Raw genomic sequence first — 27613 nt, forward strand, 5'->3', positions numbered from 1 at the left:
TGGGCTTTGCTCTGACCTTCCCACCTCTCCCCTACACCTGACCACAGCCTCCTCTCTGTCTCCTGCCCCTCCCCGATTCTTGCCTCCTCCCCTCCCCCACCCAGGGTTCTCTAAACCTTCTGACCATGACTCCCCTCCCACTTAAGACCCAGTTACCCCAGGTGAAGTTCAAACTCCTTAGTCCAGAGGCTTCCAGAGCCCTTGATCACCTGCCCAGACTCATGCTAAGAGCAGGCATTTGGGAACTCCCACTAGACGGCATCCAAGAAACATCATGGGGTTGGGGAGGACGGCATCCTGCAATGCCTGTTTGTGGCCCAGCTGCCTCCAGCCCCTCAGTCTTGGGCGAGTTTCTTAGCCTCACTAAACCCCAGTCCTCTCATCTACAAACTCGGCGTCGTATCCTCTTCGGACACGAAAATGAGCTGAGTGTCGCAGGTGAGGTGCACAGCACAGTGCCTGGCTCTTAGCCTCCGAGGGGATCCATTACCACAACTGTGTTCTTGACCTTGACATCAGTCCCTGGGATGGCGGCTCTCATGATACACGCACTACAGGTGAGAATAATGAGGCACCATGAAGAGAAGTGATCAGGTCACGTGGCGTGTAAATGGCAGAGCCCGGGTTCAAACCATAGCCACTGGGGTCAGCCACCACCCTGAACCGTCTCACTTCCTATCACTGGCTTTCTGGATTTGTTATTTTCTCGGGGTCTGGTACAGTCCCATAGGTCTTACCTGGGAATTTCCCCTTTCCGTCCCTGCAGGCCCTTCAACACTGGGCCCCCACCCGTGGCTTCCTCCGAGCCCCCAGACTGGGACCTCTGGCTTCCACCTCAGACTCCCTGCCCCTTTGTCCACAGCCATCTCTCCTTCCTCTTCTCGCTTCTATCCTGTGGAAACCTGCAGTCCCCTGGGGGTGGTGTTTGCTTCTGCTTCCTCCCTGCTTTCCAGCTGTTCCTCCCTCTAGGCCATCCTATGCATTTTTGCTAGGTTTGGCTGTCTTAATCCCTCACTCAGAAACCTTCCATGACTGTCTATGGCCTCAAGAGGATGTTTACTTTCCTTAGTCTGGAATCCAAAGCTGCCTCTTTTCCTGCGCCCCAGAATGCCCTCTAAAGGGATCTGAGCATCAGTACAATGTGTGTGTGTGGGGGTGTGTGGGGCGGGTCCCCACACCACCTCAAGCATTTCTCCGACAGCAGCTGGATGTCCTACAATTCCGCTCATTTCTGACACTGTCCTCCTGGTGACCGCATCCATTTCCACAGGTGAAGAGTTCAATCCCCCAAGACTGCCCCTGACCCCGCCAATGCCAGACACAAATCCAGGTTGTTACAGACTGAATATACACCCAAGGCTCCATGACCCTGGCTCCCAGAGCTCAGAGAAACATTTTACGCACTCGATTACCAGCTGATTATAAGGGATCAAAGTCAGGAACAGCCAGCTGGAAGAGATGTGCAGGGCAGGGTGTGGGGAAGGGCTCCAGCAAGGGTGTCCTCTGAGCACTCCCCCCTCCCTGAATCACCACATGGTCACCAACCCGGAAACTCTCTGAACCTCCGTTTGGTTTTTTTTTTAAAGATTTTTTTTATTTATTTGACAGACGGAGATCACAAGTAGGCAGAGAAGCAGGCAGAGGGAGAGAGGAGGAAGCAGGCTCCCCGCTGAGCAGAGAGCGCGATGTGAGGCTGGATGTGAGGCTGGATGTGAGGCTGGATGTGAGGCTGGATGTGAGGCTCGATGTGAGGCTGGATGTGAGGCTCGATCCCAGGACCCTGGGATCATGACCTGATCCGAAGGCAGAGGCTTTAACCCACTGAGCCACCAGGCGCCTCCTTCCGTTTGGGTTTTTATGGAGACTTCATTCGTCAGGATTGATGAAATCATTGGCCATCCGCCTTCCCCTCCCAGAGGTCAGGGCTGTGGGGCTGGAAGTTCCAACCCTCAGGTAACAGGGTTGGTTCTCCTGACAACCAGGTCCCAAGCTGCAGGTACTTTCCAAGTCACCTCATTAACATAACTAAAGACAACTTCCTTGCTCTCCTGGCTTAGGAAGTTCCACGGGTTTTCGGGCTCTGTGCCTGGAACAGTGGAAAAGATCTATTTCTTAGCAGAAGTCATTTGGCTTCCCACTGCTATTTTGGGCAGGGTCTGAGGCTCCTCTGCTCCTGTGTTGCCTGCGGAGCTTGGCATACTGCTCAGCCCCCATCAGCATACCCAGAGCGAATGCATCCTTGGCCAGAGGAGACTCTCCCACTCCAGATCAGTCTGGGGAAGAGTCTATCCCCCAGGAGGCACTTCCCAGTGGACGTCCCACAGGCAGCCTGCTGATTCCCAGCTCTTTCTGCCTTTGTCACCCCGGGGAACACCACCTGGCTGGGACCCGACCCCATCTGTCAAATGGGTTCAGAGGGAGAGCTTGAACTTGGTGCGGTCGAGGTCCCGGTCAGCCCTGAGCTAGGATTCCGGTGTTCTCTGGGTCTTTGGAATAACAGGTGACCATAGGTTGGACCCGCGAGGCCCTGGGCAGACAGGCCTGGGGCTGTCTCTCCCAGAGGAGACCTGGTGAGGGTAGCTGGGGAGGCCTTCTGGGCCAGGTCCCTGGACACACGTGGTCCCTTTGAAAAGGACGGTGATGTCCCTTCTTTCAAAGGAAAGCTGCGGCAGACAGGTCTCCCAAGGGCCCTTTGGGAACCCTCCTGTCCCAGATTCCCAAACCTAAAGCAATGAAATGCCAAAGGCTAGCCTTTCACACTCGCCTCTCAGCTGGCCTGTCCCCAGCCCACTGATACCATATGCCTCCTCGCCTTGGCCAGGCCCCTCGCTCCCTGCAACGTCCATCTTTCCACGAGGGGCGCCCTGTGTCATGGGCGCACTCAGAAAAGCTGGGCACCCTCAGGGGTCATCATGGACCAGAGCTTGGGGATCAGAGTGGAGACTGTCCCTGAACTGCCTCAGGTGGAAGCTTGGCTTTGCCGCTTTCTAGCTGCGTGCCCCCCAGGTGGGTTGCTAACCCTCTCTGTGCCCTTGCGCCGTCCTCTGTAAATGAGGACAAGGGCAGGGTTTATGGTAGGGGGTGATTGTCAGGATTATGTGAGTTACCCAGTGTAAAGCCCTGGGGCCATGCTGGGCTCATTCTGAGGGGAGGGTTGGGGTAGGCAGAGAAGAGAGGGAGGGTGTTGGGGGGTAGGGGGACAAGGCACAAACCAGGTGTGGTGGCTGGGCTCAGCCACGGGCTGGGGTCAGGCTTCCCAGAGGAAGCCATGCTGCGGCCTCGCTGCCAGCCCAAGGCTGGTTTTCTCCTCCCCAGGCTCAGCCATCACGTACTCGGCCTATTCCCTCCCGGACGTGATGGTGTGCACCACCTTCCATGACTACTACGTGCCCTTGGCCGTGCTGAACACCGTCTTCCGCACCGGCCTCTCCTGCTACTCCAGGTACCCGGCCACTGGGCCTCAGACGGGTGGTTGGGGATGCTCCAGGGAAGGGACGCTCAGAAACCTGGGGCTCGGCTCCAGCCCCGCTTCCCAGGCAGCCATCTGGGGCGTCTGAGGGGACTCCATACTTGACTTAACGCTCTGCTGTCACAGTCTTGAAATGCATAATGATTTTTGAACAAGAGGTCCCATACTTTCCTTCTGCCCTGGGCCCTATGAATGATGAAGCTGGACCGGTTGCAGGGTGGGTCACTTGTTTAGCTTTCTTGGACCTCAGTTTGCTCATCTGTAAAATGGGGCCCACACACCTACCTACCTTGTGAGATGGATGTAAGGGTTGCAGAGAACGTGCCCCACACGCCTGGCCTAGAGGCGGCGCCCCATCAGTGGGCAGTCTGCTGGCGGTGACTGAGCGGGCCCATGTCTAGATGCATGCACTCGCTGGCTGATGACATTCAGGTGTCCGTCGTATCCCCGGGAAAGCCCCGTGGCTGTGAGGCTCACGCACATGGCTGACTCTCATTCCCTCTGGTTTCTCCTTCCACTCAAGAAAGCTCATTGGAGTGTGAATACCAGAGATGTTGCTTGGGGGCTAATGACTCTAGTTTACTAAGCTTTGTAAAAACCAACTGCCCACATTTCTGCTTCCCTAAATGATTTAGGGAACCTCTTCCAATGGTAGTGTTGGGGGGACAGCCCTGTCTGGATGGGGCTGGGATGCTGGGTGCTGCCCGGGCTGGGGGCTCTCGGGGGTGGCTTAGGAAAGGGTTCATGGGAGGCTGACAGGTTGCACCCAATCCTCTAACCCCATTCTCGGTTCCAGGGAGCCGGGCGGAGGCTCCCCATTGAACCACAGTCCCCCTGCCCCAGGAGGTAAAGGAGGGGGAGGAAAGCTTCTGTACCTTGTCTGCAATGACTATGGCTCTCCCTTTCCTCCAGTGACACTTGGGTATCGTGAGACTGAAGGCAGGCAGGTTTCACAAACTGGACAAGCTGGTTTTCTGTAAAAAATGGAAGAATAGAGATTCTTAAAGAGCATCAAGAACACTTGCCCCAGCTGGTCTCCACTTGCCTGTCTTGAGACCGGTTGGGAGCATGGAGTTGCTTTGCGTGGAGGGCATCTCATTTCTAGACCCAGGGTCAACATAAAGGTTTATTCTCCCTCGAAAACAAGCCTGGGGAGGGAGTGGGAGCTGAACTCTCTTCTTTGTCCCTGGAAATGCAGAGCCCCCCCCTACAGCTGTGAGGACAATGGGTCTGCCCCTCTGGACCGGGTTACTCTTGCCTTCTCCCCACTTCCTCAAGGACGCCTATCAATTAGAAACTTCTTCTGGAGTGCAGCCTCTGTGCCAGGCTGGAGCTTCGACGGGTGCACGGGTGATGGGGAGGAGGGGATTGGGCCCTGCCTGGGGTGAGACAAGGCATGACACACATAGAAAAGTAACCTGGATGTCAGCAACAGCCCAGGAGAGATGAAGCGTGGCCTGGAGGTGTGGGGCCCAGATGTGTGGACACACCTAGCTCTGGTCCCTGGAGGAGTCATGATCCTGTCTGGTTAACTCCTGTTGGCTGTGTAGCTGAACTCTTTGGAATTTGGGATTGGAGAGAGGTGAGCACTGTGGGTTGAGGGGGCATGGAAGGCTCCATGAGTGTTGAAGAAATAGTCCCAGGGTTCATAATCCAGGATTGTTTTCCTAGGAATCCCCAGCGCAAGTTAGCTTAGCTGCCTTATTATTATTATTTTTTTTCCCCTTAAAGCTTCCTGAATCATCTATAAGCCACCTGGGTGGATGGATTTCTTCTGACCAGAAATCCATCCTCGTTGTTAATAAAAAATGGGTCTTCTGGATGTGGCATGCCTGTTACCTTTGGACACATTTATTTGGCAGAGTAGGCTGGCCAGGAATCTCTTGATGCCTGTGTTTGGAGGGTTCTCCCTTGTCAATGAAATGGATTATTTCAGTTTACTTATGGGACACATCTTGCTATTCTATTATCCAACCATTCATCCACCCACCTTCTTGTTCACCATCCCCCTTCCTAACCACCACCTATCCATCCATCTACCCACCCATTCACCCATCTTTCTACCCAACCAGCCATCTATCCACCCATCTACCCACCTGACCCTGCCATCCATCCATTCATCCACCTCCCTATCCACTCATCCATCCATCTACTCAACCACCCACCCACTCCATCCATCCATCCATCCACCCATCCACCCATCCATCCATCCATCCATCCAACCAACCAAACAACCAGCCAGCCAACTAACTAACCAATCACTCACTCAACATTCCTTAAATGCCTACCATACTCCAGGCATCATATAAGACCTGGGAATAGCAGGAGGAGTGAGGCACAGCCCTTGTCATGAGAGAGCACCCAGTGTGTTAGTTAAAGCCAACTGCAGACCCCCAAAAGCCCAGATGGAGTCATCATTTTCTCTAAGGGCCAGACTAAATGGCATATAGAGTATAGTGGTACAGAATGTAATATATGCATATAATGATAATACAAAATGACACCTGCTTTGATACACAAAGTTCTGCAGAGCAGTACTGGGACAGAATATTGAGGGAGGTTGAACACCCGAGCTGGAGAGGAGGGAAGGGTCATTGGGACAGAGCACACAGCCTGCACAGGGGGAGGGGGCCGGAGAAGATGGCCCTGGGCGGTGGTAGGGGGCTTCAGAGTTTCTGGAGCCACACAGCTGGAAGGAGAAGAGTGGCTAGAGAGGGTCTCTGACAGTGGCTGGGATTTGATGTGCCTCGTGTGCCCTGCCGTGGCCTGGTCCTGTGCTGGCGAAGGACAGTGATCTCTGCAGGAGGGCCATGCCACGAGGTGCTTCCAGGTGTGTCCGTGGCTGCTGGCGTGGGGGCCTGTGCTGGAATAGATGCTGAGGAAGGAAGCGAGAGGCAGAGTGGGATGTCCCATCAGAGGGCGCTTTGGTGTCCCTTCTCGCCTGGTCCTCTTCCCTTTCTTGTTTTCATTCCCTTTTTCGTCTACAGTGTTGGAGGAGCGAGAAAGCTGGCTCCTGGACCAAGACAGACTCAGCGCCTATTCACTTGAGGAGAAGCAGGTGGAGAGAAGGGCCAGGGCCCCGTGGGGTCCCGGATTTCATGGACTTCTGGCTTCACCTTAAACAAGGACATCTGAGATGTCTCTGGGTGTCTTATCATGCTAGGGCTTCAGAGTCTTTTACAAGATTTCTCTCCTCATCTTCCTCCTCCCCTAAACCCACCCTCCCTCCGCCCTGGACTCCATTAGTCCATGGTGTGGCCAGGAGTGCCAGAGAACCGCCATCTCCTTCCCTGAGCAAGAAGCAGACCACAGACGTCCTGGGTGGGTTTTACTTATTCACGTGCTTACTAGAATATCACGGTCTAAGTGGCATTCTTTCCATTATACTACCTGTCCTTGAGGTCAGTCTCCACATAGAGCACTGTGGACTCCCTTGAATCTAGTTCAAATGAATGTTCCAGAAACCCGCCTGCTGCTTCTGTAGCATTTGAGAAGGGAGATGAGGGAACGCATGACCTCTCTGTGGCTCTCAGAGCAACATGGGGTGACAGAGACCTGGCCTGCTCAACCCGCTGGACACCCAGAAGCCCAGCAAGGCGTTCTCACTCCCTTAGGGACGTCAGTCACCCAGAGTTTGCTGTTCATCACAAGTCCCTGTAGGCTCTTTATTCACTCATCCAAGGTGTCCAGAGGTTGTTTTGTTTTGACAAATAGTTGCCCAGTGAAATGCCCTGTGATCAGTGCTGTGAGGGAGAGAGGTGACTTTTCATCCCTGGTGGAAAGTGGGCTGTGCCATGTGAGCCACGCCTGGGCGGTGGGTGGAGCTGTGGCCCCCGGCAGACCAGGGAGGGGCTTCGGAGGTTAGAGCTGGAGGCAGGAGGCTCACAGGCGGTCAGGGGTTCTGAGGGCTCAGCCAGATGACAACCTGCTACTAGACCCAGGGGCCAGCACGTGGAAATGTCTGTGTTCCTGCGATGTCACCCACACAATAAAACAGCCATAAACGCACCACACACGTGCACACACACACTCCTCTCTGCGATAGAATGTTTCCAAAGGCCGCTGGTCAAGCACTGGTTCCAGAATTTGCTTGTACCTCCTGCCAGCTTTGTTGCAACAAGATTTATCAGCTTCTAGAACAGACCCTCTCCTGGTGGATGGTGAAGGCTTCTGCCAAAATCCAGTGCTTCCTGCCAACCTGGCTCTCGGCAGATGAGGCCTGACTTTCTGTAAACTGGTATCTCCACTGGGCTGTGCACGGACAGGCTTACCAGGCGGGGCTTTGGAGACTGGAGGGGAGGGGGGCAACCAGTGCTTTCTTTGGAGGATTCTGTGGCTCCTGCCTCTCCTTCCCGGAATCTCTGGCTGGGGCGACACCCTGTGGCTAACTGTGGAATTGCACCTTGGTAGTGGGAGGCTCCTCTGTGGCCGCAGCGCCCTTCTGCCTTTTACTCTCTCTTGTTGTCTCTTTTCTGTTCTGCTTTTTCTCCTTTTTTTTTTTTCCCCCCTGTAGACTCGGCTCTGCAGATGGAGAAGCTGGTTTGTTTGCCCCTGGGGAAGCACTTTACCAGGCCGGGAGAAATGTTGTCTCAAGCCACCGGATATCCATGGTTTGGGGGATGGCCCTCGCCAGCCAGAGCCAGCTTTTTTCCTGTGTAAGTGGTCACAGAAAGAGTGTGCTTTCGTAGCGAGCCTCTTAGAACCCAGAAAGGATAGACGGTGACCATGCCTGGGAAAGGGGGGAGCGGGATTGTGGTTGGAGTGGGTTGGCCAGGGTAGGCTGTGAAGGCTGTTGAGACAGACTCTGGCTGTGGGGGGCAATGGGAGCATGTCCCATTTGCTCCCTGGGGCAGCACGGGTATGGGCAAGGATGAAGGCTGGGTAGTGGTCCGAGGCTGGCTCTGCCTGCAGGAGGGGTGGGAGTGTGAAACTTGGAAACCAGACCATGCTGGGTGTAAATCCTAGCTCTGTCTCTTATCAGCGCATCTGACTTTAGGCAAGTCTCCCAGAACCGGTCTGTTCCCTCCTGTTCCTGTTCCCTGGCACAGCAGAGCTCTAAGGTGGGAATGGGGAGAGAATGAATCCCATTACACACCTTTTATTAAAAGCTGCCATTTATGGAGCTTTCCTCTGTGACGTGAGCTCCTCCTTGCAAGTATGGATTATCAGATCCTTACAACAAGCCCGTGAGGCGGGACAGTTGTGGTCCCTGTGTTACATGTGAGGACTTTGGGGTACACAGAGGTTACCTAACCTGCTGGGGGGTCGCATGATCACAGAGGACTGAGACAGGGCTCAAACCCGGGTTGTCCAGGTCAGACACTGCCTGTGCATCAAGGCCTGGTGTGGCCTCATCTCTCCCAGGGCTGGTGGTTTACTCCAAGGCTGGGGGGTCTCCTTTGGGAGGGTGATAAATTGAGGTCCCTTATTTCTCTTCCTCCTTTTTCTTCAGCTTCTCTTGCTTCTCTATCCCATTCCTGTGTGTGTTTCTCTGACTTAGGACGGGGTCAGGAAAGGAGAGACACGCACACATATGCTTGAAAGTTGGAGCTTATCCCTGGAGTCTGTGGGGCTTCCCTGGGGCCCACGGCAGCTGCCTCTTACTCTGGAGCAGGGATCCTCAGGCTTGGCTTCCCCGAGGGCTGGACAAACATATCAGCTTGGGGCACATGAGCGTCTCCTGATGGCTCAGGGGGCGGATGTGGGAGTCTGCACTGCCCCACACCAAAGGACATGGGGAGCAGAGGGCTTTGTAGTCAGGTGACTGCACTGGCAGTGGGGACAGGAGTGATCTGGCCAGGGACCAAGGGCCTGGGCTGGGTGGAGCCTGTTTGGTGGGGGAAAGGGCAGGCTGTGGGCTGGGACAGGGTGTCTGGGGAACAGGGGTGCAGAGCGGTGGTGGGACACAGATTCCATCCACGCTAGAGAGTGTGCTGAGGGGCAGGACTGTCAGGAAGGGCCTCCCTTGTCTACTCACTGCCCCAGGGCAGCCATCCCACCAGTCTTGGCACCCTGACTCTGCACACCACCTTTGTGGGGACCCCTGTGGGCACAGAGAGAGGACCCAGCTACCCTGTGGTATTGAAGCAGGGACCTGCCCTGTCTCATGTCCTGGGGCCTGAGCACCCCTAACCTGAGCCCAGTGCAGGGCTATGCAGAGATCTCCCTGCTCCTCTCCTGTCCTCCTGGTATCCAGCCTGCCATCTGGGCTGCCCCACTCCCCTCACCCTGGGCTGCCAGCCCCACCCCGGCTGGGCCCAAGCCAGCTGAGGCCCTGTCAGCCTCCATCTGGGAGGCCTGGCCCTCTCTACCACAGTCAGCACCACTCATTTTAAGGTTTGCTTCATCTTTGGACTGGAGGGGGGTTGATGATGTGGAGGAAGAAAGGCCACATTTACTCAGTTTCCCTAGGCCAGTGTCCCTGGGTGTGGCACTAAGGATTCCAGAACATCTCCAAGTCATTCAATACTTCCCTAAAGCAAGGGCTTCTGCACAGAGGTCACCTGGGCAGCTCTGACTAGTCAGACATCTCGTCTTTCCCAGACGTGCTCGCCCCAGGGACCTGTGCCTGGGGGCCGCCCACACCCCACATGTCTCCCTGTCCTGTTGTTACTGGACTTCGAAAAGACTCTTTGGCATTTAGATAACTTGCCTCTTGAAGGGCCTTCCCAGCCCAGTACCTCCTTCCTGGCTTCTTTGGACACCATTGCTTCTCATGACACAGCCCCAGGAGATGGTTTCCCCTGAGGCCTTTCCACATGCAGCCATCGTGGCAGGAGAAGTAGATGAAGCCATTGGAGAAGCTGCTGGCCTCAGGAGGAAGGTTGCCTAAGATACCTGCCTTCTTTCTGTTGATGACTTGCCCTCGGTTATGCATAATGTGCATGCGCATGTCATTTACTGAAGCTGTTTTCATTCCCATTTCTTCCCCCTTTTCCTTTCCCGATCTAGGTTTCTTGAAATCCAGAAGCCCGGGCTCTGTAAGATGCTTCGTGTCCTCACCTTTGCTTATCCCTACACCTGGGGCTACCTTCCCATCTTCTACAGGGTAAGAGCCAGGCTCCGTCTTTTCCCTGCCCGTTGGCATTGCCGGGACCCTGCCATTTCCTGAGCTCCTGGGGGTCAGAGCGCCATGCTAGTCACTGCAAGGCACACGGGAGTCGAGAACTTCCTTACTAGTGGGTACAGAGTAGTTAGGAGACAGAAGGAACATAGACGTTGTGACAGACCACAGGCGATGCATCAGTGGCCAGCACTGACTCAGGGCTCAGAAGTAATCATGGAGGGCTGCAAAGGGGAGGCAGCCTGGGGTTTAGTGGAGGGACCAGGAGAGCTGGCTCTGGAGGCAGATCTCTAATATGTACTCACTGTAGGACTTTGACAAGTTATGTACCATCTCTGTGCCTCAATTTCTTACAGCTGTAAAATACGCATGGTAGTAACACCTCAGTCCATCAGCCTGTGGGAACGATTTCTTGAGAGAACATATAAAATGCTAGCCAGTGACAAGTGTCTAATAAACCCATTATGTATTATCATCAATTAACATACTAGTAGCAAAGGAAAAAGTATGAATGGGGGTCTTAAGGATAGATGGGGATTAGACAGAGAACAGGTAAGAGAACAGGAAGAGGGTGTGGCAGGGACACAAGAAGTGGGGAGAGTCCAGACACTCTCAAATTAGACGGACCTGATTTCAAATCTGAGTCCCACTCCTCACTGGCTGTGTGACCTTAGGCAATCCACATAACCTCTCTGAGCCTCGGTTTCCTCATTTGTAAATGAGGCCAACATCCCCTCTTGCACAGCAGGGTGGAGAGGGTTCATTTAATCCGCAGATCTGAAGGGCTCAGCCGTGCCTGAAACATGGCCTGCACCCAGTGAGTGGATTTCCTCTCCCAGGGCAGCCTGAGGTTTGATGCGTGAAGCAGGGACAGAACAGGGAGGGTCAGAGCAGGCTCCACCTGTGTGGGCCCAGGGGAGATTCCCCTGATCCTTCCCGGAGGACAGAGAACACGCACAGGAAACCAGAGCAGAGAACACGCCGGTCCCACACCCCACCAGATCACACCCCAGAGGTCCGCGTTACGGACACGGTGTGCTCCTGGTGCCCGGCTGCGGCAGACTGTGGGCAGTGGGGCGGGGAGGTCTCATCCTGAATCACAGTGATGAGGACACAGGTTCTGGAATCATCCTGCCTGGATCCGGATCCCGACGTCCCTGCTCATTCGCGGTTTGCACATCACCCTCCGGCCTGGCTTCCTCATCTGCGAAATGGGAAGCTGGAGTCCGCCTCATGGTAGAGTCCGCCTCATGGTAATTGTTGAGGCAGGGCTGATGAAATCGCGCAAGAAAGGGGCTGGCCCCGTGCCCCAGGTTAGTGGCCGCTGCTGTCGCTCTTCACAAAGATAATACAAAAACGATGCTTAACTCTTACACAGCATCATGGCCGTAATTAGTACATTTTGATGACTCAGAAGGCCTTCCAGGGATTTCTGGGCCTTAAAGCCGTAATTAGGAACATGAAAGCAGGCGACGCGCTGGTGGGAGGTGAGTTCAAGGGTGAATAGACCACTTTTTACTATACTTACCTTTAACCCCCAGACAGTAGAGTAGCAATAGGTCTGCTAGGGTTTTTCTTTTCCTTCATTTCTTTCCTTTTTGTTTGTACCTAAATAACCCAGAAGTCTTTATGAGCATTTAGAGGATTAAAATACAGTTGCCCTGGGTCTCGGATGATCACAGTCGGGATGGGAATTCTGCTCCCCCAGTCCCTGAGACTTCCCTTTCCAAGCCACAGACCTGAGGCATGAGGGCCTTGGCCTGTAGCATCCACACATGTGCGCAGAGATGCCTTGAGGCCATGAGAAGGGAGAGGGCCTCCCACAAGACCTCCTGCTTCCTTAACTGCCCGCAGCTGTTCCTGCTGCCTGGGGAGGGGCGCAGAACAAAGCCATCTTGAGCCACCAGATGCACATGGCCATGACCCTCCTGGCCTCTTTCTTCTACTCCTCCCACTTGCCAGAGCGCCTGGCACCCGGTCGCTTCGACTACATTGGTGAGTGTGTGTGTGTGTGGGGGGGCCCTGTAACCTGGGGTCCTCCAACCCAGAGACTGGCCAGTGTGTGCGGTGTGAAGGGGAAGCAGGGGCAGGGAGAGCAGCATTCCTCAGGAGCTTGTTTAGGAGCAGACCAGGAGAGCCGAACTGGAGGGCTGAGGCCGGGTTTTATGCAGCCAGCAGATGGCAGGGGAGGGTGGGGTAGAGCAGGTGGGTCTAGGATTCTGAGCCACTCCTATGGGCTGTGGGGCCCCAGGAGTGCCACCCTTACCCAGAACATGAAATCCCATTGTTGAACAGACTCTGAGGGCAGCCCCGGAGAAGAACGGGACAGATAGTGCAGTTGGCTCTGAGGCAACCAGATGGCGGGAACCGTGCTAAGGAGGGGAGAGTGTCTGTCTCGTTCGGGTGGGCGCAGCGGGGCCAGGAGGCCCGGTAGAGCAGTGGTTCTCAGGTATGGCCCCCCGACTGTCATTTTCTGTATCATCTGGGAACATGCAAATTCTCAGGTCCCCGCCCAGACATCCAACACCAGAAGCTTGGGGCTGGGGGCCCAGCACTGTGTCAGGCTGTGGGAATCTCCAGGGGAACCTGAGCTCACTACAGTGAGAGAACTAATGTGGTGGGGGAGGGGCCTTCCCTCCCTGTCTAGGGAAGTGGGGTGGGCACTGGCTGGACGAGGCACCCTTGAGTGCCACTTCTGGTGAGGTTGATGAGTCCTGGGGACCAGTGTTCCTTAGATAAGCTGTCATGGGCATCCAAGGGTCAGTCCCTGTCTTTGAATGGTGGGCAGGGACCTTGGTTCTCCCCAAGCACGTTTTGCCCAGTGATTTTCCATCTCCTCCCACCTGAGACATGGCCACATTTGCTTCATTGATTCTGAGAAGACCTTCATCTCTTTGACTTACTCTCTCCTACCAGGAGGCATTGCAAAGATCGTAAGGCTGGGAGGACAGGTTCCCCCCAAAAAGGAGAGAGACAGGGCCAGGGGACTGGAACCTGCCTGCAGGAGCCATGTCCACCTCCCAGCCCCACCTAGATGAAGCAGGGGTTGTATCTGAAGTCTGGGGGCTGCGGGCAAGGTTGCCCTGGGCCTTTTTTTGCCAATGCCCTGGTTTCTTAATAATGTTTCATTCATTCACCTTTAGTCCTATCCTCTTGGGCCTTGGGGTGCAGAGCAGAAAGACACCCCTATGAAGGATCGTTTGCCAGACAATTGTTAATGACAGATCACCAACAAGGGGTTTGGAAAGTTCTCTGTCTTGCACTCATGGAGTCTGCCAGACGTGGGCCTCCCTCTCCTGTGTGGGCCAAGGTGCTGACTGGTAAGGGCCAGTTTAGAGAAAGTTCTTGCACATTCCTGGTGGGCCAGAGGGATGAGATCACTTTTCTTGCCACAGTCACACCTCAGATACATCCTGTGCCCATGGTGTTTTCTGTCTTTGGATCTCCTGCTCTGGTGGAGACAGGTCTGTGCCTCCGGGAGCTCAGCTGTCACCTTTCATTGCTTGGATGTGTATCCTTGGAGAGCAGGGCTCTCTGCGGGACAAGAAGCTCTTTGCTGCATCCCAAATGCATTTGGCAATCCTACCAGCCCCTTAGTAGAGCCTAAGCAAGGCAGGGGCAGCTCACCCGGGCACACCTTCTTCCCCAGGGGATGCAGCCCAAGGAGCCAGCAGCTCCTGCCCTAAGGGGCTCACAGGCCACCCACCGGAGAGGGCTCTTGCTCCCACACTCCCATTCCTGACTCTGCTTCTGCTCCGGACTGCAGGTGCCCAGGCCGCTCCCTTCCCAGGACACAGTTATCGAATACTTACTCTGGGGTAAGACCTGGGGGTATGACATCTCTCCCTCTCTCTCTCTTTTTACTGAAAGAATCCTTTTTGAACTCTTGTGTTGTATCTGGGTGCTAGGATGGCCATAACAAAGAGTCACAGACCTTGGGGCTCATACCACAGAAATGCATTTTCTCACGATTTGGAGGCCGGGAGGCTGAGACCAAGGTCGGGGTGGGGTTGGGCTCTCCCGAGGCTTCTCTCCCGGGCTTGCAGATGACCTTCTTCTCGGTCTCGCCTCACGTGGTCTTTCCTCTGTGTATGTGCCTGCCCAGGCCCCCACCTCCTCTTCTTCGAAGATCGCCGTGGATCCAATCTAGTGACCTCATTTTAATGTAATTGTCTCTTAAAAGATCCTATCCCCAAATACGGCCACATTCTGAGATACCTGAGGTTGGGACCTTGACCTTCAGAACTGGGGAGAGGGAGATGCAAGTCAGTCCATGACACGTGCTGTCTTCTCATCTTCTGGTTTCGGAGGGTTGTCCCACACACAGTCCTTGGGCCCTGGGCAGTGGACTCCTTTTCTCACCAGTACCAACTCAGTGTGTCCCTGCCCACCCCCACCCCTACCCCCTCTGCCGGCCAGCCAGGGTCCTGCAGGTCATGGGGAGGAAGAACCCCCTGTCATGTGTGGAATTAACCGGCTGTAGGGGACCCACCTTGTAAGTCTGGTTGGCCTCTCCTTTGGCACTGAAGTCAGAATCGGAGCTGAGAAGTGCTGGTCCTGCAGAGGTGAACTTTGGCAGAATGTGAGGCCAGACCTCTTCCTGTGAAACACAGGACTGGTGGATAAGGTGTTTGAAACATGGACTTGCTTTGCTCAGTGGCCTTTTTTATTTTTCCTCACACTGCATTTTAAAAATAAATGTATTGAGGCATACTTTCCATACCAAAGAATTCCCTAATTTCAAGTATACAATTCCATGATACTTTTAACAGACTTACCTAATTGTACAACCATCCACATACATGAGTTTTAGAACATGACCTTCGCCTCAGTAAGATCCCTCACGCCTGTGTCCTGTTAGTCCCAATTCCTACCCCCGGTCTGAAGCAACCACGAATCTACCTCGTGTCTATGCATTTGCCTTTTCTGGATATTTGATATAGATGGAATCCGACAGTACATGGTCTCTTGTGCCTGGCTTCCTTCACCCAGGATAATGTGTTGAGCCTACAGGTCACAGTATAGAATCAACAGGCCATTCCTTTTTCATTGCTGATCTTGGTGGACTTTTCTGTGTTTGCCGTAGGTCACAGTCACCAGCTGTTCCGTGTGTGTGATCCTGGCCACTCACATGCAGATGGAAGCCATCCTTCTGGACAAGACTCTGAGGAAGGAATGGCTCCTGGCACACGCCAGGCCCCTGTATTTCCTTCAGATAGCTGGAGCCATCCTTCTGTGCCTCGTCTTCAGCCTCAGCAACATAATTTATTTCTCAGCTGCTCTGTATTGGATTCCCAAACCAGAATTACATAAAAAAGAAACATGATTCAGACCGTAAACTTTTCGTGCCAGATGTCAGCCTTAAGCTATCCCATCCTAGCCACCCTAAGCCAGCCACAGGGAACCAGTTTCCAGGGTCTGAAATAGCTACAGTTGCTAATGTCTTGGCATTTTTGAGTGGGTTCTTGTCAATAAGGTATTGAACTCGGGACATTTCCCTAGATGTGCACTGATTTTATATTATTTTAAAAGGGGAAGAAGGGTTCAAGTAAGTCCTTGTTTGGGCAGATTCTTAATATTTCATTAAGTTTTAAATTTATTTAAAATGGGTTTTTCAATCCTATTTAAACAGTTGGATGAAACATGCTGCCTTTGTAGTTCGACTGTTAAACACTTGAATGAAGCTTCACGACCCTTGTAGTATTACCCTTTGCAAATGGAACTGGCTTTATTTGATGAGTTCCACATAGCACAGCCTCTTCCAAGAGCTCCACAGTGGGAGAATGAGCCAGAAAGATCAGTGTAAGGAACCTGAGTCAGAGGAAGTTGTGTCTGTGGGAGCTCTGGGCACAGGCGAAGCATTCCAGAAGGGAGAGACCTAATTTGGGGAAGGGTCTTCTTCCTTTCCCCACCTAGTGAAGGGAATGAATAGAAAAGAGTCCTTTTTCCCATAAGTCCGTTTTGCCTTATAGTGCCAATTCCCGTGTCATGGGAACACCCACATGGCTGGGTGTCCATGTTGTGTTTTTTTTTCTGTTTTTTGTTGCCAGTTTGATGCTGCACTGTATTGTGTGGTATGGGTCAAATGTGTTGTGTGCAGGAGTTGGCTGACTTAAGCCCAGTTGGCTGGGTTCATCTGTCACCTTTTAAACCAATGGCATCACGATATTTGGGGATGTTGTACATTTGATGTCACTTCAACCTTTTAAGCATGTTGCAGATGTTAGAGTTCGTGTGCAGGGGATGCTAAGACCTTGTTAAAGGGTTGGTCAACTGTAGTGATTCTCAAGCTTTACCGTGAATCAGAAACACTTGGCAGGTTTGTGACAAATGCAGATTTCCAGGCAAAGTCAGGAGATTCTGCATTTGTCATATAAAATGTAGGTCTTTTAGAGGAGATTTGCCCTGAATCTGAGCAAGTACCCAGGTGATTCTAATGCAGAAGGGGCCCAGGCCAAACTTGAAGAGATGATTTCCTCATGAATTCCAGAAGGCACTGGGCCTATCAGCTTGCTGTGATTGACCGAATTTTCAATGACCTACCATCTAAGGATGTAGCCCCTTGCTTTCTACTCTGCATGAGACTGAGCAATTTCTCATCTTTTGCATCGGGAGTTAAATTTTAGTATTTCATGGTGTTTTTGGAGAGTACAGAAATGCTGATGCAAACCAGTTTTTAACAGAGGCCCATCAAACCCTGGTCTGCACTTGCTAATGACTTAAGGGGCTGTCCATCACAAAGCAGGATCTTCTTTGCTGACTTAGGAACACCCCCCTATCTTAGAATACTCCTCTATGGTTAACAGGCCCAGAAACTCAAACGGCCTTGTGAATAGTTCATTGTCCAATCCTCTAAGGACAAGTAGAAATTTATATTGGATGAGAGTGGTCAAGAAATATTTCATTAGTTTTATTATGTGTTTATTTCCTCTGGGGAAGGTAGACTGATAGCATTATATGGGCTGGTAAATTTTTGGTACATTAATTGCCAGCTTCATGACAAAATTTAGTTTTTGGCAACATTAGTTAGTGGAATTTTACCCCAGCAGGGTCTGTGGGCTCCCATTTCAACTTGCTGTGACTGTGATTTTATGCTGAGAAGTGCAAAGTTTAAATACCCTATTCCAGTAATGCCAAAGACATGAAGCTTTTTAATATCTCTTATTTAAAGAGAGTAAAATAATGTTCTTTGTTTGAAAGACAATAGGTGATTCATTTGAAGGACGTTTAAATTATTTAATTTTTGGTTAAGTGGCTTTTCCACCACACTTCACAATGGAAAAAGAAATGTTAGATCCACAAAATAGGAGCCGTGATTCATAATGTTTTTAGATGTTTGGTAAACTTAGTCCCATGGTATAATTTTGGACAGTGTTACAAGTTAAAATTTGAGAACAGTTTCCAATATACTGATTTGGAAGCTTCTAGATGTGGGAACTGTGTTCATATATATTAATTATCCTTAGGTATTAAGAGTACTAGGGCTAGAGTTTTGCTTAAGCCATCCCAGAAAGTCAAAAAGGCTGGCGTTGGGTGAGCTGAAGACCTCACTGGGAAAGTGTCTTTTCCTGTAGCGCCTCTCAGTGGCGCTTTTTTGAGTTTTTTGAGTGTCTCAATTCGCCCCTGAGATACACCACCACATTTCATTGGTGGCAACTGCTCGCCATGGCACTGCCTCAAAAGGGGTGACAGACTCCCAGTGGGATGTCCCTCTTCTTCCTCCCCCTGCTTGAGAAATGCTACCCCAAAATTTCCCAGAGGCCACAGTTGCGATATAACCTGAATGTGTGTGAATGAGGCCACGTAGTCAACTTCACCTTCCTCTGCTCATCTTAAGACTTTCACTTCCCATTGCTCAGTTTTTAGAGAGAAGCGAATTTGTCATTGTGGATTAGAATGAGAAGTGGGAGGTTTTAGAAATCATTTGAGTACAAAGTGGTCCGAATATCTGGTCTGCTGCAGTCTTTCTCAAAGTGCTTGTTGTGGAACCCAGCTCACGTGAGAAGTTCTAAGTAAGGTAAGGCGGAGGAGAACGGAATGGTCACATGTGCTGGATAAACCCTTCCTGTGGCTCTATTGTGTCCCAAATTTGTTTTGGCCACGGCACTATATGAAACACCTACTAACACTGTATGATGACACTTTATAACTTATTAGTTGAATGCCAGCCTCTGATTTTCTAGCCAACAAATCCATCATGGACGAAAAGGCTAAGACCCATTTCTAAACTCAGATGTTCTTCCAACTTACAGCAATGTCTAGTTTTCTTAAACTGTGTGGGAGAAAGAAAATAAAATTTGTTACCATAAAGGTCTATTTCCCTCTTGATTTTGTTACATTTCACCTATCTCACAGCAAACGTGTTCGTTGTAAGAAAGAGATTGCTACACACGTGTGTGTTGTTAAATCATTCTGTGGATATTTCTTTTGTGCCTGATATATATATATATATATATATGTATATATATATATATATATATATATATCTCGATGTTTTAGGGACTGGGGATAAGAGATGTGAGGAAAACCCACCTCACTTGTGTGGAGGAAATGTGCTGATGGTCAGTGGGAAAAGGGATGAGTTCAGATAGTGGTGAGTACGCTAAAGAAAATAAGCCTGGTGGAGAAATGGAGGTGGGAGGCACAGGGCAGGGGAGATTGGATGGCCACTCAGAGAAGCTGACATCTGAGGAGAGCTTTGATGGGTAAAAAAGGGCCCACTTTGCCAGCATGTTGTGGGGCCCGTGTTTTGGGTTGATGTGGCTTATGTGCAAAGGCCCCAAGACCAGGAGGCACTTGTCCTGTTGGAAGGATGGAAATCAAGCCACTCATCCCTGAAACGTATTAACTCTAGAAAATGTATGGATCACTTGACTTTTGAAGAATTCTGGAATTTCTCCTGGATGTTCTCCCCAGGAGATTGGGCAAGGGGTTTTCCTCTGGCTTCTTGGTATTTGTATGAATGCTTCGACTCTATAATATGTGTATTTTAGACAAAGAGAGAGTTGCCACACCCATTCTCTTCACTTGGGGAAACAGATTTCTAGAATTGGCTTAATTCTGGCCTCCTGTAGAGCATGGAACAATGGATAATTTAAATATAATTTAATCCAGCCTCTCGAAAATGTGTTTGATGTTGTAAAATGCACATTTTCAGGCCCGAATGGACAGATGCAGAAAACCTTGGGAGGGAAAAGCAGTCCTGGAGTTTTAAATTTTAACCAAAAGCCCCAGGTGATTTTTAATATAAGGGAGTTTAAGAAACACTGGTCTATTCCAACCATTTTTTTGGTTCACATTTGGAAAAATGTTCCCAAATAGTATGAAGAATTCCCAGGTATTGGGGCATCTGGCTGGCTCAGTGGGTAGAGCACAGTTCTTGATGTCGGGGTTGTAGGTTCGAGCCCCATGTTGGGGGTAGAGATTACTTAAAAATAAAATCTTAAAAAAAAGGAAAAGAGACTTCTCAGGTACTTTTCATCCTTCCCCCTTTTGCAATTTATATAACTCTCTTCTCCAGCAGTGAGAAACATGGCTCCCATTATCTGCAATGTATTATTTGCTTAATCTTTGAATGTACAGAATGTCATTTCAGAATTATCAACCCATGTCTGCAAAAAAGCTTACTAATTAGAATTCGATATATATTTTAGGCTCTTTTTGTCTTGAGCCTGAGGGCATATGGTCTCAATAGTCTAAATCACTTGGGTTAGTTATGGCCCATTTATGTGTATGTTATTCATTTGAAATATGGTTTAGATCATTTGTTTCTTTTTGTATCAATTTTACAAGCCTCCACCCTCAAGTTTGCTGATTTTATTGTCTTTTGAGTCTGTAAAACATTAACATCCAGTCATTCATTTTCAAATGGCCTGGGAAGAGTCCCGGGGCCACTGGATGGGAGATGCTGTTGCTACAGCTGATGGGAGTGAACAACTGGGCCCCAAAGAGAGTGTCCAGAGTTGTGTGTTGGAAGTGCCACAGGCGTCCTGTCTTCGTTGTACCACCTTCTCTCAAACACTCTAGGCTTTGGCAGTTTCTGGTCACTAGTGGTTATACGGTTCCCAGGGCTGGACGCGCGTAGCTGGGTATTTGAGTTAATTACGGTTCCCATCGGCTGAAGTGTCAGCCTCTCCCCTGTGATTTGCATAGGACCCTACCAGTCTGTCAGTTTCTTATAAAGTCAAACTTACACTTATGATGAAACCAGCAATCCCACCAAATAAATGAAAATCCCTACCTACTTAAAGACCGTTACACAGATAATTAGGCCATAATTGCCAAAGAGGGGGAAGAACTTAATTGTCCATCAGCTGGTGGATGGATAAACTGTCATGCGTCCATACAAGGGATTACTACTCAGCAGTAAAAAGGGAACATGTTACCGATACGTGCAATGCATGCGTGAATCTCAAAAGCATTTTGCCCAGCTAGAGAGGAGGCCTTCTGGGGAAGAGGAAACTCTAAGGAGGGAAGTCAGAAAAGTGGTTGCCAAGGGCTGGGGGTAGAGGAAGGTGATTGGCCACAAAGGGGCAGCACAAAGAAAGTTGTGGGGTACTGGAAGTATTATACATCTGACAGTGGTGATGGGTATAGGGTGCTGTGTTTGTCAAATACGTAACATACACAGTGCAACTGAAAAGAGTAGATTTTACTGGACATAAATTATACTCCATAACCTGACTTTAGTAGAAGCCTCCCTGTTCTGCTACCTCCCTGTCCACTATCGTTATCCCTGGTGTGGATCTCTAATTCTAGGGAAAAGAGCAAATCTTTTACTGGCTATGGGGAACGCTTTGGGGTAGGGATAAGAATGTGTTAGGTGTGAGATGCCTAGTTTTTTGTTTTTGTTTTTACCTTTTTTTTTTTTAAAGAAAATAAGCTTTAGTATGGATAGAGGTGAGGACGGAGAAACTGGCCAGAATAAAAGCTGGGGAGGGGGCTCCATGTAACTGGGTCCTCAACTGGGATGGATTCATCCATTTCTTCCAAACATTTACAAGAGGGCCTCCATTGCTGGGCGCTGGGGTGCAATAGCGCCACCTAGCGGGGCTTTGGTGATAAGCCGGTAGAGGATGCCATAAGGAATAGTGACCACACTGGGATGGGAGCTCTGAAGCAAAGCAACAGGTGTTGGCAGGGTGCAGGGTGCAGGGGACTGGTGGGTATACAGTAGAGGTCCAGCATCCAGTGCCAGGTCATTGACGAGGATCTGCTGAGAACTGAGAGTAAGAAGGCAGTGTCAGAGGAAAGCAGGACGGCTACATGAGTCGGGGGCACTGAAGGGCCATGTACCTGGGGGTGGTGGCAGGGGGCAAGGATAAGTGATGTGCTTGGAGAGGAAGAGCCTAGGGGCCCCTTGGGGGTTGCCCAGCCCTGGGGAGCTACTGCGGTGTTACAGGTAGGAGGGTGATGTGACCAGATCTGTGGTTTACAAGCAGACTGGGAGGGTAGCCGCAGAGAAGCCTTTTCGGTTACTGTTGCAGTCATCCAGACAAGACATGGTAGGAGCCAAGGGGACGGATAGAAGTGGATGGAGAGGTTCGAAGGCTATTTAATAGGCAGAGCTGTCAAGATGAGGTGAGTGGATGTTGGAACGGAAGGAGAGGCAAAAGTCAAAGACGGTACCAGGGACCCTGGCTTGGGTGACTGGGTAGATGGTGTTGATACCATCCACTGAGGGGTAGCAGGTTCAGGGGAAGAGATTAGGTAGGTATGAGGGGCCTGTGGGACAATGAAGTGGAGAATCCAGATGGCAGCTGGGTCTGCAGCTGAGAAGAACAAATTCGAACGGTATGTGAAGCCACGGGAGTGACTGGGAGCGCCCGAGGAGAAGCCTCAGCTAGCAGCCAAGTCAAAACCCTAAGCTACAACATTGAAGGGACAAGAAGCAAAACAAGAAACGCCAAAAATGAATAATACACTTCATAAATGAATTCTGAGAAAGAGGGGCTTTGAGAGCTAGAAGGAAAAAAAAAGGCATAGGAAAAGAGGAAGAAGAAATATTTTTAGTGCTGTCCAGAGGTCCAGTAAGATAGGGGTGCGGAGGGTCAGTTTGGTTTAGCATCAAGGAGGTGATGGTCTTAGTGAGAAGAGTTCCAATGGAGAGACTGAGGCCAAGCCAGACTGCAGGGTAACTAAGAGGGAAGTAGCCAGCAGCCACGCCTAAGTCCTAAATAACACAAATCCCAACTGCCATTTAATAACAGTTCTGATGGCTCAAAGACTCATATATAAAAAACAAAGCAATGAAGTCATTAGGAAAAAACACCTTTATGTAGAACAAAATAGGCCAGGGATATGAAATTGTGTCCATTTAACTGGTGCCTGGTTGAGCAGAGGGGAGTGGAGCCCCCTGAGAGCACAGATTAGAGGCATATTTGATTGCCGTGCGTTTAGGGGCAAACATTGATGTGGGATAGCATCTGTTCATCAGATTAAAGGGTGGTTCTGGACTTTGGTCTTGCCAAGGACCAAACGTTATTCATCTCTGTATGCTGTCAAACAGAAATTCAACTGAGTAATTTAAAAGATCAGCTTGGGTTTTTAAAGTGAACGGCAGCATCCCGTCTAACAAACAGAGAGATGCTCCCCGGAGCTGTACAGAATTAAAAGTTTTTGTAGGAAGGAGGGTGGGAAAAGGAAATCATTACTGAAAGGAGAGAGAGAATTGTTTCAGGCCAGGTCACCTTCCATCAGGGAGAAGGTCAGGGGGTCTTCGAGGATCATCTCATCTGCTTTTGGTGGGGGGGGGGCGATAGGGGGAGAGGGGAGATGGAGATGACGTCACCCCCGCTGAGCCGGGAAAGTTCCTGACTGACTGGTTCAGACTACGTTTTGGGGGTAGGTAGAAACTGCACCTAGGTTAGAGAGCAGGGCCCAGTTTGGTGACTCGACCTAGCATGAGGGACTCCATTTTGGGCCTGCTGTTTTCTTTTGAACAGCCCCTAGGATCAAACATTGTTAAGAATTTCATAACACAGTGTATATGTACGAAAGAGCTGGAGGAACCTGAAAGGGAGAACCCAGGAAGGGTGAAGGAGAGAACGAAATCCAATATGATGTGGTGATGTGGAAGCCAAGGAGGGAGGGAGAGATGCAGGGCACAGGACAAGAATAGGACACTCCCGTCCGGGAACACCTTTGACCTCGGCGTCGACCCTGGACTTGTCCTTCCATTGGCCTTCTTGTGCTGTAGGAAAAGAAACCCTCAGTTTCCTCCTGGGAAAGTGGAAGGGGTTGGATTTTATTACGTCTGAGGTCCCGATTTCAGCCTGCAGCCCGGCATCCTGGACGCTGCGCGCTCCAGGCGGTCGCCTAGGAGACCAGCACCGTTTCCGGCAGAGCCTTCACTTCCTCCGAGGCCCCGCCCTTTTTCCCGCGGGCGGGCGCTGATTGGCCCGTTTAAAATGCGCCGGGCGCGAGCTCACCTGGGCTCGCCGCGAAGTTTGCCGGCTTTCTGGAGCGCCGCGCCTCAGTCGCGGAGTACTGCTTCCCGAGGCGCGTCCCTGTGGCCCGCCGCCCTCACCAGCCCGCCGGATCGAGCCCGGCGCCCCGCGCGCGCGTCCCGGCAGCACGGAGCCCGCTGCCATGAAGCCAGTGTGAGTACCGGGCCGCGGGGCGGGGGCCGGCCTCTCCTCGGTCTGCACCGAGTCCTGTGCTGTCCAGGCCGCGGCCCCCAAAGAGGGAGCCCCCGCGTGGGCCGCTGAGGGGAGCCCGACTGGCGGGGACCGGTCCACGACGCGTCCTCCACGTCCCCACCTCCCCTCACGCCGGAGTCCGGCGTCCCGCCCCGGGCCTCCAGAGGGCAGAAGAGGCCGGCCCACGTCGCGGGGAACGGGGAGCCTGGGGCCTGGTGGGCTGCCGTCAGCCCGGGTTCCACTCGCCTGGCTCCGACGCCGCCGCCGCCAGCCCTTAACGAAGTGGCCCTTTCCCGCCCGGCCACCGGCGTTTCCAGGTTGCACTCTGCCGCGGGTGGTGCGGGAGGGGGTCGCCCCGTGGGCTGTGCCCTGGTGCTGAGGGCGCCGGGCGGCCTCCGCCCTGGAGGGCCCTGGCCCCCCGCGAGCGCAGGGTGCTCTTCCGAGCCCAGCCCCGCGGCCTGGAGGCCGAGATCGGGTACTGGGGCGGGAGTCCGGGCCGGCTGACAGTCCCGGCCCGCCCCCGAGCGCTCAAGCCAGCGTTCCCGCCCCAGACCTGGCGTCCGCGCTGCGCTGGGTCCGAACGGCTCCTCCGTAAAACAATACTTTGCCAAAGGCAGCTGGTTTTCTGAAGGGGCGAAAGTAAAAATCTTTTATCTTAAAAAAAAAAAAAAAAAAAAAAAAGAAATATATATATATATATATATATATATATATATATTAGCTTAAGGAAACCCACCATGATATTTTGTACTGAAAACACTAATTTTCTTGTTTCATTTCGGGCCGTGTTGTGAAAATATTTTAATAATCTTAAGCCCATGCCAATAATTACACTTAATTTTATTGTTAAATGTTCATCTGCACTATAGATAAATGTGGGGGTTGCCTTGGAGGTAAGCCGCATGCTTTGGTGAAATTGGTGAAGTCAAAATATCTTTTTCTTTTGATTCCAAGAGAGCAAGAAATTGCAGGTTGGAGACTAAATTTTGTTTGGGGACGAAGGATGATAAACTCGGAGAACTCAATAAACAATTGTTCCTTAAAAGCATAGACAGATCTTGATGAAAGCATCAAGTGGGATTTTCCCCACCTGCTTTTTTGTCATTTGGTGAAGTTAATCCTTGTCAGTCCGCCTTGGCAATGGCTGTTGGAGCAGTGTGTGTGTTTGTGCCATATGTAAGTGCTTTCAAGATAAGGGTGGTCAATTATCTGTAAATTTTTCAAACTTCTAGTGCTTCACTTTCTGTATAGTCCTTTCAGAAAAAATGCAAGCTATTTTAAATATAGAACTATTATCTAGTACTGAAACCATCTCCTGAACCCAGTCTTGCTTACTTTTGCACTGTGTGCTGCAAACTTTGTTCTAATGCGGCTTATTATGTTAATTTGGGGTGTAATGTTCTAGAACTGCTAAGGGAGACCTTTATAAATCCTAAGAAGGTTGTCTCTGTATGAATTATAGGTGAGGTTATTGTATGTTATTTTGAACTTAATGTTTTTTAACCTATGACCAGGAGGACTAAGACACCCAGGAAACTTCTAGTGAAGAAAGGATCCCAAACAAGTCTTAAAGACCCAGTTGGGGTAAGGTCTCCCTTTAAATTTGTGTGTGTGTGTGTGTGTGTGTGTGTGTGTTTTCTTCAGTCCTTTTCTGTCTTCTGTGTATACTTTGGAAGGGATGGAGATGTAGAAGCATAGTCAGAGAACATTTAGTGAAATAGAGAACATTTAGTGAAAAATTTAGGTAAGGCTGGTTCCAGCTTTAACATTTTTGTTTCTATGTGGGTTCATTAGTCCAGTAAAATGAAGTCTTTGGTTGTCAACTGTATAACTCCTGTAACTAATTATAATCTGTAAAGTTAGATAATGAAAAATATTCTTCACCTGTCTGGGAGAATTCTTCCTGCTTTCTCAGAAGGCAGGGAACTTTCTGCTTGGATGAGCATCCTCTCCCAACTTCAGGGCTGTTAAACAGTAACTGATGACGTGCTTCATAAAGATGCTGGTGTAGAACAGGTTAATTCAGTCCAGTAATTAATCATAATTGCATGTATTTCTCAAGTTTCAGGCTTAGGAACTTGCTTTTAGAGGCAGATGGCAAATGAAAGAAGGTTGGTTTGCTCTGGGGTATTTTTCTCTCCACTGGCACTGGAATGTGTTTCTTGTTCTAAGTTAAGGGAACTAGATACTTTGCACATACAGCTGAACAGTTTTCCCTTAACCCTATCACTGATTAAGAAGCTGTCTTTTGGATGTTGTGGTTATTTATTTGTATATTTGTATATTCTTATTGGTATATATGTATATATTTATTTGTATATTAAGTGTTAAGCTGTCAAATTTTATTTGACATCGAATTTCAAAGAATTCTGACAGCTTTTCAAATAATTCTCATTTTATGATGCTGTTAATTTTAGAGATTTTTGTATTAGTGGTTGTATATGGCTTTATTCAGTTGGTGCCAATATAATAGTGAAGAGAAGCTGTGTGATTTGATGCTTTGTTATCCAAATTTGTTTTAATTGTATGTGTATTTAAAGTCCCTTGTAACTGTTATATCTGTTTACATCTGACACTTTCTGGAAGCAAGTTTTGGTTTTCATAGCACTAAGTTCATATAAATCTCTTATGTTGAGACCAAGTGTTGGATGAATGAATGGGAAACTTAAATGAAAAGTAGTCAACCTTTGTTCTGGAAGTCCATTCCTGTAATTTCAGGTGTACTGTAGGGTGCGCCCACTGAGCCTTCCTGATCAAGAGTGCTGCGTAGAAGTGATCAATAACACAACTGTTCAGCTTCATACTCCTGAGGGTTACAGACTCAACCGAAATGGAGACTATAAGGAGGTAATTCCCACTGGAACCAAGCTGTTTTTACTTGAGATGTTCTCTCCTGAAGGGCTTTAACATTTTTTACATATAACACAATTGACATTTCCACTTTTTTGAAAAACTTGTTTACTTCCCTATAACCACCATATATAAAGTGTGACTAGGCCTACGTTTGGTATACTTGAGTTTAGAGGATTGCTTTTATGAATTAATTTCTTATACTAGATTATTTATTTTAGATTAGGGATTATTTAATGAATGATTGTGCTGGGTGACTATACACACAGACACATACACATAGATACAATTTAATGTGCAGTTTAAAATAGCAATAGGCATTGTGTATTTGAAGTGTTATCTTTATATTTTTTTATTTATTTGAAGATTTTTAGAATTTATTTGGCAGAGATCACAAGTAGGCAGAGAGGCAGGCAGAGAGAGAGGAGGAAGCAGGCTCCCTGCTGAGCAGAGAGCCCGATGTGGGGCTCAATCCCAGGACCCTGGGATCATGACCTGAGCCGAAGGCAGAGGCTTTAACCCCCTGAGCCACCCAGGTGCCCCGGAAGTGTTATTTTTAGTAAAATCTTGAGCAAAGTGAGTTCAGTTCAG

The 27613-nt window shown here is 50.2% G+C and overlaps 1 protein-coding gene and 1 pseudogene across 3 annotated transcripts in view; both read left to right on the forward strand.

Moving 5' to 3' along the window:
• The first annotated feature begins 302 nt into the window (after positions 1-302).
• On the forward strand, positions 303-15858 carry LOC111153113 (annotated as a pseudogene).
• Positions 15859-24101: 8243 nt separating this feature from the next.
• LOC111153249 (kinesin family member 23) overlaps positions 24102-27613 on the forward strand; it is a 27832-nt gene continuing 24320 nt past the window's right edge. For all 3 annotated transcript variants that reach the window (XM_022512153.1, XM_022512155.1, XM_022512154.1), the window contains exons 1-3: positions 24102-24133; positions 25687-25756; positions 26891-27019. In XM_022512153.1, the coding sequence (XP_022367861.1) occupies positions 24123-24133; positions 25687-25756; positions 26891-27019 (210 nt within the window). In that variant the 5' untranslated portion in view covers positions 24102-24122. The remainder of the gene's footprint in view (positions 24134-25686; positions 25757-26890; positions 27020-27613) is intronic.

This window comes from Enhydra lutris, unplaced genomic scaffold (assembly GCF_002288905.1).
Source record: "Enhydra lutris kenyoni isolate GAN:26980312 unplaced genomic scaffold, ASM228890v2 scaffoldscaffold31, whole genome shotgun sequence".
NCBI lineage: Eukaryota > Metazoa > Chordata > Mammalia > Carnivora > Mustelidae > Enhydra > Enhydra lutris.